Source organism: Gorilla gorilla, chromosome X (genome assembly GCF_029281585.2).
Source record: "Gorilla gorilla gorilla isolate KB3781 chromosome X, NHGRI_mGorGor1-v2.1_pri, whole genome shotgun sequence".
NCBI classification, from domain to species: domain Eukaryota; kingdom Metazoa; phylum Chordata; class Mammalia; order Primates; family Hominidae; genus Gorilla; species Gorilla gorilla.
In genome coordinates, this window is record NC_073247.2 from 77292923 (window position 1) to 77313971 (window position 21049).

The 21049-nt window shown below is 47.1% G+C and overlaps 1 protein-coding gene across 1 annotated transcript in view; it reads left to right on the top strand.

Moving 5' to 3' along the window:
• Nucleotides 1-5305: 5305 nt before the first annotated feature.
• MSN (moesin) overlaps nucleotides 5306-21049 on the top strand; it is a 145301-nt gene continuing 129557 nt past the window's right edge. Inside the window, exon 1 of the mRNA XM_063703275.1 lies at nucleotides 5306-5611. Within this exon, the coding sequence (XP_063559345.1) occupies nucleotides 5597-5611 (15 nt within the window). The 5' untranslated portion in view covers nucleotides 5306-5596. The remainder of the gene's footprint in view (nucleotides 5612-21049) is intronic.

Genomic DNA, 21049 nt, shown 5'->3' on the forward strand with positions numbered 1-21049 from the left:
GTGGAATAGGGAGTAGTCTGAGGTGGCAGGAGAGACGGAGTGGGAAAAGAGTTCACAAAAATGGTTTGGGGCCAGATTCTGGATTTACAGAGACTTTTCACCTGGCCAGATAAGGTACAGAGTGTATGGGACAGGCTCCCAAGATATGGACAGAGTTCTAGCCCTCCCATATGGAGAGGGCAAGACCCAGTACTTCACACGTATACAAGGCCACCAAGGGACAGTTAAGGTGAACAAGGCAGGCAAGCCTGACTGAAAGTATGGTAGATTAAAGGGGAAGGGAGCCTGAGAGGGCATTCTGAAGGAGGGCAGTCTTCCAACAGCGAGTATTCCACTCTCCTCTGTCCTAAAACCTACATAGTAGAAGCTTTTAAAAATTATTTAACTTATTATTTTTTTTTTTGAGACAGAGTCTCGCTCTGTCACCCAGGCAGGAGTGCAATGGCATGATCTCAGCTCACTGCAACCTCAGCCTCCTGAGCAGTTGGGATTAAAGGTGCTCACCACTATGCCTGGCTAATTTTTGTATTTTTAGTAGAGACAGAGTTTTACCATATTGGCCAGGCTGGTCTCCAACTCCTGACCTCAGGTGATCCACCTGCCTCAGCCTCCCAAGGTGCTGGGATTACAGGCCCCCCACTGTGGCTGGCTTATTTAACTTTTATTTTAGGTTCAAGTTTGTTATATAGGTAAATTGCATGTCACAGGGGTTTGATTGTAGATTATTTAGTCACCCAGGTAATAAGCACAGTACCCGATAGGTAGTTTCTCAATCCTCTCCCTCCTTCCACCCTTCACCCTCAAGTAGGCCCTGGTTTCTGTTGTTTCCCTCTCTGTGTCCATGTGTTCTCATCATTTAGTTCCCACTTATAAATGAGAGGATGCAGTATTTGGTTTTCTGTTCCTCATTAGTTCACTTAGGATAATAGCCTCCAGTTCCATTCATGTTGTTGCAAGGGACATGATATCACTCCTTTTAATGACTATGTAGTATTCCTTTTTTTTTTGGAGACAGATTCTTGCTCTATTGACATGGCTGGAGTGCAGTGGCATGATCTCGGCTCACTGCAACCTCCACCTCCTGGGCTCAAGGGATTCTCATGCCTTAGCCTCTTGAATAGCTGGGGTTACCGGTGTGTACCACCATGGCCAGCTACTTTTTGTATTTTTAGTAGAGATGGGGTTTTGCCATGTTGCCCAGGCTGGTTTCGAACCCCTGGCCTCAGGTGATCCACCAGCCTTGGCCTCCCAAAGTGCTGGGATTACAGGCGTGAGCCACTGCATGCAGGCTTTTTATGTCTACATAGTATTCTATGGTTTATATGCACCACATTTTCTTTATTATTATTATTATTATTATTATTATTATTATTATTATTATTATCGAGACAAGGTCTGACTCTGTTGCCCAGGCTGGAATGCAGTGGCATGATCTCAGCTCACTGCAACCTCTGCCTCCCGGGCTCAAGTGATTCTCGTGCCTCGGCCTCTCAAGTAGCTGAGACTACAGGCGTGTGCCACCACACCTGGCTAATTTTTGCATTTTTAGTAGAGATAGGGTTTCACGATGTTTCCCACGCTGTCTTGAACTCCTGGGCTCAAACAATCCTCCTGCCTTGACCTCCCAAAGTGCTGGGATTACAGGCATGAGCCACCGCACCTGGCCCCACGTTTTCTTTATCCAGTCTATCATTGATGGTCATTTAGGTTTATTCCATGTCTTTGCTATTGTGAATAGTGCTGAAATGAATATATGCATTCATGTGTCTCTATAATGGAACAATTTATATTCCTTTGGTTGGGTGTATACCCAGCAATGGGATTGCTGGGTCGAATGGGAATTCTGTTTTGAGTTCTTTGAGAAACTGCCACACTGCTTTCTTTTATTTATTTATTTATTTATTTTGAGACAGGGTCTCTGTTACCCAGGGTGGAGTGTAGTGGCATGATCATAGCTCATTGCAGCCTCAAACTTCTGGGCTCAAGTGATCCTCCCACTTCAGCCTCCCAAATTGCTAGGATTACAGGTGTGTGCCACCATGCCTGGCTAATGTTATTATTTTTTTATTTTGTAGAGACAGGGTTTTGCTATGCTGCCCAGACTGGTCTCAAACTCCTTGTCGCAAGTGATCCTCCCGCCTCAGCCTCCCAAACTGCTGGGATTACAGGAGTGAGCCACCATGCCTGGTCCTACACTGCTTTCCACAGTGGCTGAACTAATTTACATTCCCACCAGCAGTGTATTCACATTCCCTTTTCTCCACAGCCTTGCCAGCATCTGTTATTTTTTGGCTTTTTAATGCTAGCCATTGTGACTGGTGTGAGATAGTATCTCACTGTGGTTTTGATTTGCATTTCTCTAATGATAAGTGATGTTGAACGTTTTTTCATATGCTTGTTGGCTGCATGCGTGTCTTCTTTTGAAAAGTGTCGGTCGGACGCGGTGGCTAATGCCTGTAATCCTAGCACTTTGGGAGGCTGAGGCGGGCGGTTCACGAGGTCAGGAGTTCGAGACCAACAATGTGGCCAACATAGTGAAACCTCGTCTCTACTAAAAATACAAAAAATTAGCCAGGCGTGGTGGCAGGTGCCTGTAGTCCCAGCTACTTCGGAGGCTGAGGCAGGAGAATACCTTGAACCCGGGTGGCAGAGGTTGCGGTGAGCTGAGATCACACCACTGCACTCCAGCCTGGGCAACAAGAGTGAAACTCCATCTCAAAAACAAAACAAAACAAAACAAACAAACAAACAAACAAACAAAAGAAAACTGTTCATGTCCTTTGCTCACTTTTTAATGGGGTTGTAGTTTTTTGCTTGTTAATTTAAGTTTCTTATAGACTGTGGATATTAGACCTTTGTTGGATGCATAGTTTGCCAATATTTTCTCCCATTCTGTAGATTGTGTTTACTTTGTTGATAGTTCATTTTTCTGTACAGAAACTCTTTAACTAGGTCTCATTTGCCAATTTTTATTTTTTAATTTTCTATTTTTTTTTTTAAATTATTATTATTTTATTTATTTTTGGAGACGGAGTCTCGCTCTGTCGAGCAACCTCCGCTTCCCGGGTTCAAGCAATTCTCCTGCCTCAGCCTCCCGAGTAGCTGGGACTAGAGGCACACGCTGCCACACCTGGCTAATTTTTTTGTATTTTTAGTAGAGACGGGGTTTCACCACGTTGCCCAGGCTGGTTTCGAACTCCTGAGCTCAGGCAATCTGCCGGCCTCAGCCTCCCAAAGTGCTAGGATTACAGGTGTGAGCCACCGCTTCCAGCCTTATTTTATCTTTTGAGACACAGTTTCGTTCTGTCACCCAGGCAGGAGTGCAGTGGCACAATCTTGGCTCACTACAACTCTGCCTCCCAAGTTCAAGCGATTCTCTTGCCTCAGCCTCCCTAGTAGCTGGGGTTACAGGCGCCCACCACCACGCCCAGCTAATTTTTGTATTTTTAGTAGAGATGGGGTTTCACCATGTTGACCAGGCTGGTCTCGAACTCCTGAGCTCAAGCGATCCACCCGCCTTGGCCTCCCACAGTGCTGGGATTACAGGCAATTTTAATTTTTATTTTTGCAATTGCTTTTGGCATCTTGGTAGAAGCTTTAAAGATCTGACCTATGAGGAACAAGAAGAGGTCCTGCTTCAAGGATGGAAGAGTCATTCCAGGAAACCTGGCAAACTGCCTCTGCTGTGGCTGCATTTGCAGGACTAGTCACCAGTTTGTTTCCAGTTAGACCTCACCAGCCCGTGGCAAATAGGAAAAGGCTGAGGCATTATGGGAGCTGGCATCAATCTAGTTAGGATAATAAAGCAGGTGGGATTTAGGTCAGACTTAAGGAAAGCAGAAGACTGTATTCTGAAGAGTGAGAGATCTGGTAACCGTAAGAGGTTATAACTTGTGTTTGTTCAGTAGCCGATGAGTGCCCACTCAATGCTAGGAGCATGGCTGGAGGGAGGAGTATGAAAAGTACTCTAGGAAAAAAAAAACCAAAGCAGGTTATGAGAATGCAGAGGACAGGACCCTGTCTTGGAGGAAAGGCATCAAGGAAGGCTCCCACAAAGTGGTGAGACATTAGAGACGGATATGGAAGAAGTAGTTGATATACAGCTGGAGGGGATAGAGCAGTGTCCCGAAGAAAAGCACCATGCATGAAAGAGACTGGCAGGTTTAGGGAAGCAAGAAGCAAATGCGCTGGAGTGGTTGAGGAGAAGCACAGGTAAGGGGAAGGGAAAGGGGGCGGGCAGAGAGAGGGAGCTGATGCTTCTACCCTCCCCACTCTGAAAATCTCCAAGTGCCCAAGTTCTTATTTGCCATTTTTTGTTGAGTTAAGAATCCAGCTCCGTAGAGCTGAACTCAGGGGTCCCTGTATACCTTTGTGTTTGTCACCACTCCCCTCCGCTCTCATTCTAGCCATGAAGTCCACTGAGGAAACCACCTGCTGCACCAGCCTTACAGCAAGTCAGTAATGAAGAGGGAAGAGGAGCCAGGAGCCTGCTCGCATGTCTTGAAACTCTCAATTCAGCTCAGCCCTGGCTCTGAGGGAGGAACGGGCTGAAAAGGAAGAGTTAGGGAGGGTGTTGGATTGTGGTAGGAATTTTTATTCCTCATAGAAATTTCTGGTCTGGTGAAGGGAGAGAGGCATGGAGGCTGGGCCAAGAGGTGGGGGCTACCTTGGAATTTAGATTCATCTGGGTGATCCATTAGCAAACTCTCATTAGCAAAATAGGAGACTGGCCCAATCCTCAGGGATGGGTCCTGGAGGCAGGAGTCGGGGAAGGGTGGAAGGAGGGCCTATGGCTTGTCTCAAAGGGGCTGGGGTGTCTGCCAGTTCTGGCACAGGCCACAGGCAAGCAGGATCCTCTCTTGTTCCTCTGCCCCTCCCCTTCTCCAATCTCTATCCCCTGCCTTGGCATGAGGGCCTCTAGAGAAAAGAAAATAAAAATGAGTGGGCAGAAACAGCTGGATACAGTCAGGAACACATCTGGCCTCCCGGACTGTCTCCTGGTCCTTGTTTTGCTTCTCCCCCCATGCCCCTTCCTCCTCTGCAGGCTTCTGATAGGAGGACTGTAGCATAGCTGGGGGAAGGGTGGGGAATTAGAGTGGGGCTGGGTGATGGGGGAGAAAGTTGTTCTAAATATTAACTGGTCTTGTGAGATGTCTTCTTGGCTGGAGCCTGACCACCTAACTTACTGTTTTTCCTCCAACTGCTGCCTCTTCCTTTCCCTCTGCTGCAGGCTGGAACTAAGGGCGGCGGGTGGCGGTGGGAGGAGGAAGGAGGAGAAGCAAAGTTGGCCAGGGTCCTGCTGGCTGGGGGCCAGGACTGCCTCCCTAAACAAGCAGGCGGGGGCACATATAGCCCTGGGTTGAGTTGTTGCCCTTACTCATCTGGCCACAGCAGGAAGAAGAGGCGCCCGGAAAACCTTAGCTCTTGGCTATCTCTTCCCTGAGCACACCCTGGCCCTGGGGCCTGAGATCTCTCCATGCAGGGGCAGCCATGAGCTCCGGGGGCAGCAGCAAGGCTGGCCACACCACCCGTCAGCCACCTCCAACCCCGCCGCTCAACCAGCCATCAGTCCCTTAACTGCCAGTGTTCGTGGACCATGCAAAACAACCAAGTGAGTGAACAGGGGCTGGCTGGGGGTTGGGAGAGGTTCCTGGACAGGAAGTGCCAGCCTGTGCCCTCTTTTTTTGCCCTCAGGGACAAACATGGGAGGTTTAGGCAAACTCTTCTCAGGGGGTAGGGGACACTGAAATGTTGACCAGTGTAGGTGTTTTGACCCCCTCCCCACAACCATTTGCTTTTCTGTGTTCCTCTTGCCCTCTCTCCCTCTCTCTCTCTCTCCTCTCCCAACTCCCCACTCTGTTCTTATTCCTTTCTATTCCCAGGCAAGGGACTCATTAAGCCCAAAGCAATTTTAGGGTGCCCAGTGGAGAGACTCACAGAGGCTGCTAGTGCCGATGCTGCTGGTGCTGCTGCTGGGAGTGCCCAGGACCAGGTGCCAGGGGAGTTGGAGTCAATAACCACCACTGTCAGATCTACTGACCCCCAAGCCAGTTTCTCCAGTCAGGTACCTCCTACTCCCTGTGGAGGCCTGGGGATCTCTAAGGCCCTACAGCTTCCCTGTCACTCCCATTTTCACTCCACTCTCTATCCCCTGCACTTAGCATCCCTTGGTGGCTCTTCCATTTACTTCTTTCCCCACCCCACCCCACCCCAGTCCCAAGTTTTCAAAGTGATGACAGAAGATTAAGAGACGCCCCATTCCTATCTTGGCCATTTAGTCTGCAGTTGCCTGTCTGTAACTTTCCCTGCTGTATACCGTGGCACAACTATTCTCTCAGAGCCACCAGGTGCCTCCCAAGAGCCCCTGAAAGACATCTGTTTCTAGGCTAGGCTGGTTTTTCTCCTGGAATCGCTGGGTCCAGGAGAGACTGGCCAGTCACTGTGACCACACTTGAGAGCTCACTGTCCTCCTGATTCCTGAAAACCCAGGAGGAAAAGGCACTCCAGCTCCCTGCCTGGGTGCCTTGGCTGTCACATCACTTCTGTGGCTCTCAGCCCCCTTTCTGCCCTGGCCAAACCTGGGAAGGGAGAGGAAGGCAGGAGGGCCATGTCCTAACCCCTGTCATCCCTCCTCTTGCCAGTAGATCCCAGCCAGCCTAGAAGCAGGCTCACAGTTTTCCATGGAGGGCTTGGATAATAAACTGATCCTGGATGTTGGTGGCATACGCCACCTGATGTACATCAGCACCATGAGGGCCTTTCCAGGTACCCGCCTCTACAAGCCGACTGAGCCATCCCCACCTGGTACCCCAGCTGCTCAGGGCCCACTGGTCCAAGAGCTTTTCTTTTCTTTTCTTTTCTTTCTTTCTTTCTTTTATTTTTTTCTGAGATGGAATTTCGCTCTTGTTGCCCAGACTGGAGTGCAATGGCACAATCTCGACTCACTGCAACCTCTGCCTCCTGGGTTCAAGCGATTCTTCTGCCTCAGCCTCCCAAGTAGCTGGGATTACAGGTGTACACTGCCCTGCCCAGCTAATTTTTTGTATTTAGAGGTTTCACCATGTTGGTCAGGCTGGTCTGGAACTCCTGACTACAGGTGTGAGCCACCGGGGCCGGCCAAGAGTTTTTCTTTGACTGTAATCCTGAGCTCTTTGGCTACCTGCTGGGCTACTACCATATTCAGCAGCTGCACTGCCCTGCCAACATTTGTTGGGATGTCCTAGAGGAGGAGTTGGCTTATTGGGGCCTGGCGGAAGCACCCCTGGCACCTTGCTGTTGGCTCAAGCTAAGTGGCAAGGAGACCCATACCCAGGATTTTCTGTCCTGGGAGGCCTGTGAGAATGCCTGCATGCGTGAATGCCTTCTGCTGAACCACACAGAAGGCCAGGGACTGCAAAATACTTGGAAACCGTGGCTCTGGGTGCTTCTTGACCAATCTCAGTCTTCCTTAGGGGCCAGGGTAACTCATTAACAGTGTGTGGCACCATGCTAGACACTCCTACCCCCGAAGGACACTCCCAAAATGCCACAATGGCTACACACTTGGCATGGTGCTTGGGACTCGAATCTATAGACTTCCAGCACAATTTGAGGGCATCCCTCAAAAAGGGAAGCCAAGAAGGGTGGAAGTATAGTTAGAGAGGTGGGGATGCTGGCAAATGGGATTTCTGACAAGCATCTTTTTCTCTAGTGCCTTTCCCTGATCTCCACACTCTTTGCCATGTGTACCCTGGGCATCTTCTTCCAGCAGACGGAAGTCCAGCTGGATTACTTCTCTGGCAACTTCACTACTATGGAACATGGGATGGGGGTGGGGGAAAACCAGCAGCAGCAGTAGCAGCAGAACAACGGTTTTGTTTACCACTGTGCCCCACATCTGCTATACCTGGAGCTGCTCTGTCCACTTTGGTTTGGAACTGACCTCTTTGCCTGGACCATTTCCTGCCCGAATAAGGTGTGCTTCCTGTGTAGCCCTCTCAATCTAGCTGATATCTTCTGTTTGTTGCCTGCGTTGGTGGAATTGGTAGCAGGTGACAAAGGCTGTATGGCAACTCTATCTTAGCCTAATCCTTGGGGCCATTCATTCTTTCTATGTCCTCAAGCTGGTTCGTCTCCTGGGCTTCCTTGAAAAGTCCTTGGCCATGAGAGTCCTTGTTCATACCCTCCATTCTTCCTGGAAAGAGGTGTGTGCCTTTCTCCTGATTTGGGTGGCTGATATCTTATCCTTTGGCTTGCTCTTCCTCTATGGGGAGCTCTTAGGCATGTGTATCTCAGGTCAAAGTGAGCCCCACTTGGGAGACATCTTTACATGTCTCTGGTGGACTGTCATAACTCTTACCACTGTCGGCTAGGGAGATGTTTATCCCCTCTCTGCTCTGGGCCAGCTCACTGCTGCTGTCACAGCCACTGCCGGCATGTGCACTGGTATCTTGTTGGTTCCTGTGCTCCTGGTCCACTTCCAGTGCTATTATGCTGTGGCCCTGGCTCGCCAGAAACTAAGGCCCAGTAGGACCCTGTAAATAGGCCTATTGATCCAGAGGGATGGACCCCACCTTCCCTTCTTTCCTTTTGCCAGTTTCTGGTTACAGATAAGAAGGAGCCCCAGATCATGGCAATTCCTGCTAGTCAGGATCAGCTAACCATTACCTGCAGGTCATACTTTTCCCTATTATCAAGGGGACACCCTGAAGGAAGGGGCCTGGGGCAAGGCTAGCTAGGCTTCAGCTTTCCCTTGCCCTACCCCAGGCCTTTTTCTTAACCCTGCAGTGACCAGAAAGGATAGAAAGTAGTTCTTCCTGGATTAGCGTTATATCTCCCTCTCAACTAGTTCTCCCCTTCCATCCCCTCATCCCTGCCCCTGCCATCTAGACTAGGGTCCAGGTGAGAGACTTCTGAGTGATGGTAGCCATAGGATTATCAACATCCATTGCCTATGAGTATTAATGGTGATTGTCTGTGGGTATTGATAGTTAATTGTCTGTGAGTACCTGACAGCAACGGGTTATGGCTATTGATGACAATTGGTACCTTCAGTGCCCAAGCATAGCCAGATTGTAGCATTGCTCCCCCTACTGCTCCTGGGACAAATGCTCCTTAGAGCTGTAAGAAGGCCTTTGAAGGTCCTCAGAGACTCCAAGCAGATGCGGGTCAGTCAGGTCTGAACCAAAGTACTCTAACTGCATGATATCCTCTTCATCCCTTTTTTTTTTTTTTTTTTTTTTTTTTGATGGAGTCTCGCTCTGTTTCCAGGCTGGAGTTCAGTGGCGCCATCTTGGCTCACTGCAACCTCTGCCTCCTAGGTTCAAGCAATTCTCTTGCCTCAGCCTCCCGAGTAGCTGGGACTACAGGCACGTGCCACCACACCCAGCTAATTTTTGTGTTTTTAGTAGAGATGTGATTTCACCATGTTGGCCAGGCTGGTCTCGAACTCCTGACCTCGTGATCTGCCCACCTCGGCCTTCCAAAGTGCTGGGATTACAGGTGTGAGCCACTGTGCCTGGTCTGTCTTTATCCCACTTTATCCTTGCCCACTCGTCCTCATCTCTGTGACTTTTTCATAATATTTTAGATATAGTATTAGCCATCATTAATCACAATGTATTAGTCAATATTAGTCACAATACCTCAGCCATGATAACAGTATGTAATCACCTATAGATATGAAATGTTATCATTGCACATCATATGGACAGGAATGAAGAAACTGGGATTTTTGGCAACAATCGGCAAGCAATTTCCTCTTCCAGATTAAAAAAACAATTTTGAGGCTGGGTGCGGTGGCTCACACCTGTAATCCCAGCACTTTGGGAGGCCGAGGTGGGCGGATCACTTGAGCTCAGGAGTTCGAGACCAGCCTGTCCAATATGGCGAAACCTCGTCTCTACTGAAAATACAAAAAATTAGCCAGGTATGATGGTGCACGCCTGTAATCCCAGCTACTCAGGAGGCAGAGGCAGGAGAATCGCTTGAACCCAGGAGAAGGAGGTTGCAATGAGCCTAGATCACGTCACTGCACTCTAGCCTGGGAGACAGAGAGGGACTCCATCTCAAACCAAGACCAATTTTGATTTTGCTTATTTATTAATTCTTTATTATTTTTTCCAAACACTTTTTAGTACCTACAATGGGGCTACCCCAATCCCCGCTGCTACCTTCCCACCTCTTCTACTTTTTTTTTTTTTTTTAACTACCTGCATGTTTTTTCCTCCCTCCTTTTCCTGTGGTGCTTCCCACCATACACATCTTTTGGAAATGGCTTCCAGGAGGAAGAGAAGGGACCATCTCAGGTATGACTTCAAATCAAGCCACTGGGTTGTCTGAGAAGTACCCCAAGCAACTAGTCTGGACTGGGAGGTTGAACTGAGTCCTTGCTGTTGCTGAAGCTGTGAGAATAATTCTGTTTAAAAAACTTTTAAATAAAATATCCTTCAAAATATCCTTCAAAGTCTCCGTCCCAGGGTCTGTTCGTGGTTTTTCTGGGAGAGGCTTGTGGGAATCAGCAGTGGTGGGGTGGTGCAATCAACTAATGACAAGACCTTATAGACAAATTATTTTATTTTATTATTTTTTTGAGAGGGAGTCTTGCTCTGTCACCTAGGCTGGAGTGCAATGGCATGATCTCAGCTCACTGCAACCTCTGCCTCCCAGGTTCAAGCGACTCTCCTGCCTCAGCCTTCTGAGTAGCTCAGATTACAGGCGCATGCCACCACTCCCGGCTAATTTTTGTATTTTTAGTAGAGACAGGGTTTCACCATGTTGCGCAGGCTGGTCTTGGACTCCTGACCTCAGGTGATCCACCTGCCTCAGCCTCCCAAAGTGCTAGGATTACAGGCATGAGCCACTGCGCCCGGCAGGCAAATTATTTGGTAGGGTAAAAAGCAGTTTGTTATCTTCATTGAGTCTGTTCCTCACAATAAACTATTATCACTCACAGACACCTTGATTGGGAGAGAAAAACTTTTTGTTTGTGTTGGGAACAGGTTGAGGAAAGGAAGGAGACAGGTCTAGGAGTTGCTGGTGGAAACGGTGGGTACTTATCAGAGGTGGGAGGTTGTAGGCAGAGAGGTTTCCATTTAAGGAACACTGAGAGAGGATCAGAATTATGGCAAAACATCAAAGACAATCTCGACCTTCTCATTGCCTAGAAGTGAACGGTGTTGGAGCAATTTGCAGCTTTCAGAGACCATTCTAGTCCACCGCCCTTAATTTAGAGTTGGGAAAAAATGAAGTTTAGAGAAGTGGGGGAATTTCCCTAAGGGCACAAAGGCGAGTAGTGGCAGAACTGGGAGTTCTGTCACCTCAGAGCAATACTGTATCAATCTTTGTCAACTCATTAGCATCAGAGGTGGGTTGTTAGAATTTCCAAACAAAAGTAGAGAAGACTGTACCCTGTTCTAGGCAGCAGCAATGGTGGTAGTGGCATGAGGGGATGGTGGTGGGATGAAGTGGTGGGGGTGGGACTAGGATGTAACGGAAAGCCTTGGAAGCTTGAATGAGTAGGCTTGGATATTAGGGTTGAAAGGACCTTTGGGAATTGGTGGCCCCTACTTGGGTAGGGGCAGAGAAGCATAGAATACCACAGAACATTATAAAAATAACCAGATAGAATGTCAGGGCAGGGAGAAACCTGGAACCTCATCAAGTCCAGCTCACTCCTGTTTCAGGTGGGGAAACTGAGATCCAGAGAGAGGCTGAAAACTTGACCTGGTTTCTACAGTGAATCAGGAGAGAAGTAGGGCTGCAACCATCCCTGTCACACAAGAAACACTGGCTGCCTTTGTTGTTTCCCTTGCATCTGAGTTGGATGGTCAGACTTTTTAAACAAGAAAGAGAGATGAGGGAGGGGAGCCCACTGTTTCATGGCCTGCCTAGAACTACTTATATAATTAAACATTATAGAATGACAGCCTGAAAGCCTTAGTATGCACCTGTTTCTGTAACATAACCCTATATCTGAACCCACCCTACACCTCCAGCATGTAATGCCCTGCAATACTGAGTCCAAGAAGCCCCTCAAATTTAGTGATACCTCAAGACTGAGACCACAAATCCTCTAGACAGTAGGGCCTTCCCTGAATACCAAGCACTCCCTAGTCTTTCTCATGATTAGGTTCTCACTCTCACACCAAGGTCACTCCTTTTTTCTGCCCAGGCATAAATTTTATCTTCTCTGAGGAGGGAAGGGAGTAGATGGGGATGCTGAAAAGCACTTTAATTTGAGCAGTTCTTGCCATATCTTTGCCCCTCATGTGAAAACTTCTCAGCCATGGAACTAACTTGTTCCCATACCCACTCTCATAGCACAGTCACCCTCCACCCCCATTCATCCACACCCCTGACATTTACTCACTTTGCCCATGGCAGAGACCCTACTGGCCATGCTCTCTGCACAGCCCTGGAAAGCCTCTTGTTTCTAGTCACTAGGAGAGAAGGTCCAGTCTCCCAGCACACACTTCTTATCTGGATGTCTCTCATTGTGAGGGACTGGGAGGTCTGTAGGCCTACCTCAGCCTGATTCTGGCCCTATCTAGTGAAGTACTCAGTGATCTCTTGCGCCCCCCTCTGGCCTCAGTTCTTTAGCGGTTGCTACAGCAAGTGGGCTAGTTGGGCCTGCACTTCCAGGTCAGACCCATAGAGGGCAACCACTTGCCAGTTTATGAGAAATTACTCTGGGTGTGGCCTCTCCCTTTCTTCACTTCCTTTTCAGTGCTTGTTAAATTCTAGAACCACGGGCTGTCAGAATCAGAGGGTGTGTTTAGATAACTTATATTTGAATATTCTCATGATAAAGATAGAGAAACAGGCCCAGAGAAGAGATGAGACCAGTCTAAACTCAGACAGTGATTCACTCTGTGGCAGTTAGGGCTAGAATCCACGTTTCCTGAATGCCAGTTCAGAACTTTTGAAACACACGGCCAAGCATCTAACCCAAATGCCTCATTTTATAGTTGTGAAAACTGAGGCCCCGGAAAGAAGTTGACTAAGGTTGTACAGTCGTTGTGATGGAGCTGGGACTCAAACCCAGGTCTTCTGAATCCCAGTCCAGATTCAGAAACATAATGTTAGGCATCTAGTTCATCCTGTTGATTTTTTTTTTCTTTATAGATGAAAAGAGTTCAGAGAGGGAATCTAATTTACCTGAAGCCACAGAGTAAATTAGTGAAAATCAGAACCGGAGCCCAAGGCTGGCTGTAGAACTGGGACTGAATGGAAATTGGGGACTCTGACTTCTAGTCTCCAAGAAACCTCAATAACTTGGGGATCCCAGTGTCTTGGAATTAAATAACAGAGGTAGGGATGCAGTCCTTGCTTAAGCTGACTATGAATCCCCAGGAGGCTGGAATCTGGGGCATAGTGTGTACGTGTGTGTGTTGGGAGGGAGGGAGTCTGCTCTGGTCCCCTCCAAAAAACTCTTAGGAAAAGACTCACCTCATTTCTCCCCTTTCAAGGCCTCTGGCTTTGAGAGTGAGAAGATGACTCACTCATTGCCCACAGTTGCCGCTGAGAACATAATTGCTAGCTGGGACATCACCACAGCATCCAGCCATCACATTTGCAGAGTAGTGTCTTGTTTTTGTCAAAGCTCTTTCCTATTTTTCTTTTTCTTTTTTTTTTTTATTTCAGCTTCCTCAAGCTCCAGGGAGCCAGATGAGGGAGATACCATTACCTCTTCTTTTATAAAGAAGAAACTCATTTATGGAGGGGTGGGGGGAATGAGGGGGGACCTGAACTGGTGTTGGACTGACTGAGACTAAATCCCCAGTCCTCTGATTTCCAGCTTTCTGGAGTGTCTGCATAAATACCCAGAGTCCCAGAGGAGACATCAGTGTCCCTCAAATGCCTGATGACAGCTGCCTCCCTCATTTATTAATCACTGAGCTGGGGCCAGATACTGTACTGGGCTTTCGTTGGAGACAAAGGTGACAGAGACCCTGCCTTTAAGTGTTCACAATCTGGATATTGATTAGGTCACCACTCTGCCCATTTCAATCCTCAGCTTTCTCTTCTTCTACTAGAAAAATAACCCCAACAGTGCTTTATTTTATTTTATTTTATTTATTTCTTATACATTTATTTGAGACAGAGTCTCATTCTGTTCCCCAGGCTACAGTGCAGAACTTGATCACAGCTCACTGAAGCCTCAACCTCCTGGGCTCAAGTGATCCTCTCACTTTAGCCTCTTCTGAGTAGCTAGGACCACCATGCTTGGCTTTTCTTTTCTTTCTTCTTTTTTTTTTTTTTTGAGACAGCATCCCACTATGTTGCCCAGCCTGGTCTCAAACTCCAGGACTCCAGTGATCCTCCCACCTCAGCCTCCCAAAGCACTGGGATTACAGATGTAAGCCACCTGGCCCAACCTTGTTTTATTATTTTTGAGACAGGGTCTGGCCCTATAGCCCAAGCTGGAGTCCAGTGGTGTGATCACAGTTCACTGCAGCCTCAACCTCCTGAGCTCTGGTGATTCTCCCACCTCGCCCTCCCTAGTAGCTGGGACCACAGGCATGCAACACCATGCCCAGCTAATTTTTAATTTTTTTTGTAGAGATGGGGTTTTGCTATGTGGCCTAGGCTGGTCTTAAACTCCTAGGCTCAAGCGATCTTCCTATCTCGGCCTCCCAAAGTGTTGGGATTACAGGTGTGAGCCACCATGCCCAGTCCAATAGTGCTTTTTGGCTGGTGACATTGAATCAATTTTATAACCTTTTCAGAGGTTGATTAGGAGTCAGAACACTAACATTCTAGTTCCAGTTCTGTTACTTCACTGTGTAATAGTGAGCTAGTCCTTTCCTATGCATGGGCTTCAGTTTTCACATCTGCAAAATGATTTTGTGGGATGGGGTCAGAAGAGAGTAGGAATATGGTTTCTAAGAACTTCTGGCTCAGATCATTTAGGAGATGAAGATACTTTGTAATCTGTGGGCAGTGTTGTTTCTTTGGGTAAAAAAGGCTGGAGGGTAGGAGCCCGCTGGGCCTGTTATGAGACCTTTCATCCTGCTGTCTTCCTCCTTAACTTTGTGAGGTACCCTTCTCAAGGAGCAGGGAACTTGAGCTTTCTGAAAACCTCAGAGGGACCCCATTTCTACCTCTCCTTACCAGCAACACTCAGGAAGCACCAGAACTATTTTGGATTGGAAGTTATTTTAGCCAGATTCTGAGGTTGAAGTTCATGAAACAGAGACAGAATCAGAGAAGGAGAAGAGAGAGGCATAAAGGAAGAGGCAAAGAGACAGAGAAAAGAAAGAAAGAGGTGGGGTCGGGGGGAAGAGGGAAAGACTAAAGAGGAAAAAAAGGAGGAGAGATAAAAATAGAGAGCAGGAATTAGAGACAGAAACAGATAGAGACAGGAAGAAAAAGAAAGAGAGAGAGAAACAGAAGAGAGAAAGAAACAGAGAAGGGAAGAGGAGAGAGGAGAGAAAAACAGGAGAAAAGAGACAGAAACAAGGAAAGACAGAGAGAGAGAAAAAATATGAATGAATATGATAATATGATAGTGGACATACCTAGTCCCAGGCAGCCGCATGAGAGAAGTTACATAAAATCCTACGTCTTGAATAGGATCTAGAAGTGAAAGAACCCTTGAAAAAATCGAGGCCAGAGAGCAATTGAGCTTTGTTCATAGTCACACAGCAAGCTGGTGGAAGTGCCAGGACTCAAACCCAAGACTAGGATAGAGTAGCTCAAAACAGACTGGTGTGAGAGTCTAGAGGTCTTGAGGTTTGTCAGTCTGTCTTTGAGGGACTGCGGGCAATGTAATAACACAGGAAGAGTGCCAGCACATTGTCTGCTGCAGAAGAGGCACTGGCATCAGGGAGTTTTGCCCTCTTCCCCCATCAGCTTTCCTCTGAGGATGAAGACATACAACATACATGCATGCCTATTAAGGCTGACTAGAGTAAGTTTGGTTCTATTACACAGCACTTTTGGGAGATTAGAGGCAGACTTCATGGAGGAGGTGACTTGTGGGTCAGGGCTTGAAGGATGAAAACAACAACCAAAATTTTAGTTGCGGCCGGGCGTGCTGGCTCACGCCGGTAATCCCGGTACTTTGGGAGGCCGAGGAGGGTGGATTACCTGAGGTCAGGAATTCAAGACCAGCCTAGCCAACACGGTGAAAACTGTGTCTACTAAAAATTAAAAAAAAAAAAAATTAACTGGGGATGGTAACACGAGCCTGTAGTCCCAGCTACTGGGAAGGCTGAGGCAGAAGAATCACTTGAACCTGGGAGGCAGAGGTTGCAGTGAGCCGGGATTGCACCATTGCATTACAGCCTAGGAAACAAGAGCAAAACTCCGTCTCAAAAAAAAAAATTAATTTCAAAGATGCACTTATTCTTTAAAAAAATTCAAAGTAAGGCTGGGTGCAGTGGCTCACGCCCGTAATCCCAGCACTTTGGGAGGCTGAGGTGGGCAGATCATGAGGTCAAGAGATCGAGACCATCCTGGCCAACATGGTGAAACCTCATCTCTACTAAAAATACAAAAATTAGCTGGGCGTAGTGGCATGTGCCTGTAGTCCCAACTACTCGGTAGGCTGAGGCAGGAGAATCACTTGAACCCGGAAGGCAGAGGTTGCAGTGAGCCGAGATAGCGCCACGACACTCCATTGTGGGCGACAGAGCGAGACTCCATCTTAAAAAAAAAATATTCAAAGTAGGTAGGATTTTGATAGGTGCAGAACCGGGTGGTTCTAGTTCAAGGGAATAGCACAGGGGGTAGGAGTGCTTGAAGAGGACATGAATAGGCAGCTAAGCAAGGTGTCATCTGCCTTCTGGAGGGCAGAGGGCATGAAAAAGGGGTCCCAGATTTTGGTCACCCCATGAATGACAGGCGTCTGGGTTGGCTTGTGATGACAGTGAGGAGGAAAGGGAGGCTTTTGAGAAGGGATGCGGTAAGAACAGGGTTGAGTTCTATGAATATCCCCTCTGGCAGGCAGCCCTATGGAGGATGGATTGGAGAAAAGATACTGACATCAGGGAGCCGTGACAGAAGATCTTTGCTGTTGTCCAGGTGACAGATAGGTAATAAGAATCTGATGTGGTGTGGTGGGGGTGGGTATAACTGCAGTGGTTTTGGGGGTGGCTTTCTAAGGTTCCTTTAGAGAAAACATAGGATCTGAATTTGGACCATTGTTGGGGGACTAAGGAGAGAGATGAGCAGAGGGCCAAAAAGCAGCCACCCAAAACTCCAGACAGGTAGCTGTCTTTTCCTAGCTTATGATTGGAGTGTGTGTGTCTTTTTAAAAATTTCTGTTGGCTGCTCTGAGAGCTTGTGTGTCTCCCAATGTGAGTGAGCAACCTTCTGCACATGCATCTGTGTATGGATGTGCGTCTCCAGGCGTCTAAATGCGTCTGTACCTTGCTCTGTGCGTGTTTCACCTAATCCATGCTGTGGTTAAACTGATCGGCTAAAGGAATGACTTCACATTGCTTCATGCATCTTAAAGTGCAGGAATAAGCATCTTTGCTCCCAAACGTGCTTCTAAATTTTGTTTGCTAAGCTAGGCTGTGGTGGATTTGATTGGCTAAAAGAGCTATTCCGAATTGCCTGTGCTCTGTGGCATAGCTACAGCTTGAAATCCTATTACTGCTGGCTACAGGAATTACCATAATGTGTTTGGCTTGATTTTCCAGACAATAATTTAGGACCTTGCCACCTCTCTATGCAGATCTACCCAGCTAAATGAGAAGCGGAACTGGGAATCTTTTTTGCAAACAAAACTCTGGCCCATTAAGAACTCTCTGCTGCCTTGTGAAGGTAATAGGGAGGGGAATGCAGTCTTAAAGGACCCCACAACCCTGATTATGGTTTGATTTTGCCCAGAGACAGAGATATGGAGTCCACATAGGCTTAAGGTCTCTTACGGAATTTAGACCATTTCTTTCATTTTATTTCCATTCCAGCCTGTGAAATGGCGAGTGTTCTCATCATGCTTTCTTCTCTTTCTCAAGAGCCGTCAGCTCTACCAAGCACAGTAAGCTCTCAATAAGTATTTATTGCCTTGAAATTGAATTATAGCTGTCTAAGCCAAAACCCAGAGAAAAGGAGAAATTTATTCAAGATCTCACAGAGGAATTTGAACTTGAATCCTGGTTTCTGGATTTCCTGTCAAGAACTCTTGCAACAATGTCATCCTGCCTTGTGATAGCTCAGGTTCAGACCTCTGGCAGTGGAGGGCTTATACTGCTCTGACCAACGTGTGACTGGGTCTAGTCTCTTTACCCCTCTGGGCCTCAGTGCTCTCATCTGCACTGTGTGAAGATTAGGCTACAAGGTATTCAGAGGGCCTTTCTAGTTCTGCTCCTAGGAATCTGTGACCAACACTGAGAATATAAACCTGTGGGCCCTTGGGTGGGGTGAGGAGGAGAGGAAGCAGTTGGGGCCTGTCTCAAAAGCTGTGTGTCACACCTTCCTCCCTCTCCCCTGACTCCAAATCTCCATTAAAAGAAGTAGAATAACTTTTCCGGTTTGGGAAATCATTCTCTGACCCAAAAGCCATTGGGCCTCTGGAAAGTGGGACAGCGTGTCCAGCCCACAGCCTCTAAATGCCTTATAGGGCTAGAAAGGCCACAGTGGCTGGCTGGGCGGGTGGGAAATGGTTGGCTTGGAGAAGTTCCCCATTTCTGGAAGATCTAACCCTGATGGGGAAGGGAGGTGACTGCCACTCAGCCCTGGCAGGTTGACAGGCTGGGCTGAACCAGTGTGTTCTGGAAAGGCCAGGAATGATGTCATGGGACGCTTTGGGCTGCAACAACAGGAAACCACTGAGTGTTTACATTGGCTCTCAGAGCTCAGGCAGCCTGTTTTTTCTTCACTTCCTCAGTCTATCTGTTTCCTCTGATTCAAATACTATGAAGAGGGACTCATTGCACAGGCCAGGGAAAGTGGAAAGGAGGCCCAAGAAGAAAGAACCTCCTTCCCAGCCCAGAATGTCAGATGCTTGGGAGGGAAGGCCAGCTTTGCCCTAGCTGGGCCCCTGCCAAGAATAGATCTTAGGGTAGGGAAGCAAGACAGTTAAGGCCTACTCTGAGCGTTCTACAGCTCCATGGATAGCAACTTCAAACTTCTTCCAAAGACCCAAGTTCTAAACTTGGAAGCCATCTTGTATTCTCTTCCGATCTAATCAGTTACCAAATCTTGTTAATTAAATCTAATTGATTCCATTTTAACCAACAGTGGATTTGTGTGCAAAGTGCTGTGTTGTGCTGTCTGTGTGTGGCAGGGGAGACAACACAGGTAGTGGGTGACATACAAAGATAAAAGAGTTCTTGCCCTCAGAGAATTAATGATAGAGTGACAGAGTAACAGTAGGATGTCCTCCATCTGTTTCCATCTCTTCATCCCCAAGGCTGCTGCTCCAGTTCAGGAACACCCATCATTTCCCAGCTGTATGCAACAGTCTTTTTAATGGGCCTCCCTGTTTCCAGTCTTTCCCCTCCCATGCTTCCTTCATAATTATATTGAAGTGACTCCGATATAATTATGGAGGAATGCTCTCCAGCTCCACTCTCCAGCTCCACTCTCCAGCTCCACTCTCTCTCATCAAGCCTCCTAGATGGTGTGGCAGGGTGGCTTTGAGTTTTGTCTTGGTGTCAGGCAGACCTGGGTTTGAGTGGGTACCTTACCATTCACTATTGGCTGTGTGACAGTGGACAGTGGCTTTGCTTTTCCAAACCGCTATTTGTCTAGCTTTAGCTTCTTTATTGACAAAATGAAGATAAATTCTACCTCACGGGGCTGTTGTGAGAATTAAATGAAATAATGTATGTATGGTGCCCCATACAGAGTTAACACTTGATAAATGGCAGTTCTAATTACCATGCCTCAGATGTGTCATGTTCATTTCTATCTCAGCTCCTTTATGCCATCTGAAACAGGCTCCTTTCTCTTAAAGACTACTGTAACTGGTAGGAACCTTAGAGACCATATAGAGGAGTCTGATTACCCCTACTGAGGCCAGGGAGGGGAAACAACGTGCTCAAGGTTACACAGAAAGTGAATTCCACATCAGGTGCAGTGGCTCACACCTGTAATCCCAGCACTTTGGGAGGCCAAGGTGGGTGGATCACCTGACATCTGGAGTTCTAGACCAGCCTGGCGAACATGGTGAAATCTCGTCTCTACTAAAAATACAAAAATTATTTGGGCGAGATGGTGGGTGCCTGTAATCCCAGCTACTCAGGAGGCTGAGGCAGGAGAATCACTTGAAGTTGGGAGGTGTAGGCTGCAGCAAGCTGAGATCATGCCACTGCACTTCAGCCTAGAGTGACAAAAGCAAAACTCCATCTCAAAAAACAAAAGAAAGAAAATGAATTCCAGAATCACAACTAAAACACTTTACAAATGTTAACTCATTGTATCTTAACAGCAGCCCTGTAAGGTCGGTAGTAGGGGTAGTATGTACTATTATTAGATCCATTTAATAGATGAAAGGACAGGCTCAGATAGGTTAGGTAACTTGCCTAAGGTCATGCAGCTGGAAATGACAGATCCAGGTTATGAATCTAAGTAGTCTGACCTCAAGCAGCTGAGCACTTGAAATGTGATTAGTGTGACTAAGGAATTTAATTTCTAATAATAATTTATTTTAATAAATCTAAAGTTAAAATTTAATAGCCACTTGAAGCTAATGGCTACCATGTTGGACAGGATGGTTCTAGGTTATAGTGCTTCTTCAGACTCCAGAAGAATAAGAGCCATATCTAATAAACTTTTATGTCATTACAGTGCCCAGCACTGTGCATGACATATCTACCATTATGTTCAAATTCAGTTATGTTAGCAGGCTCTTGTGATCCAGGCAAAAAGGGAGCCTACAATATGGTAGTCACAGTCAAGAGGGACAGAAGGGAATATATTTGAGAGATCATTATTAACAACGTGGTAGTCACAGTCAAGAGAGACAGAAGGGGACATATTTGAGAGATCATTGTTATCACTATCATCATCATCACCATTATCATAGTAAAATTAATAGGTAATTAAGTACTTACTTATGTGCCAGGCAACTGGTTTACGTGCTTTACATAGATTAATTCATTTGATTCTTACA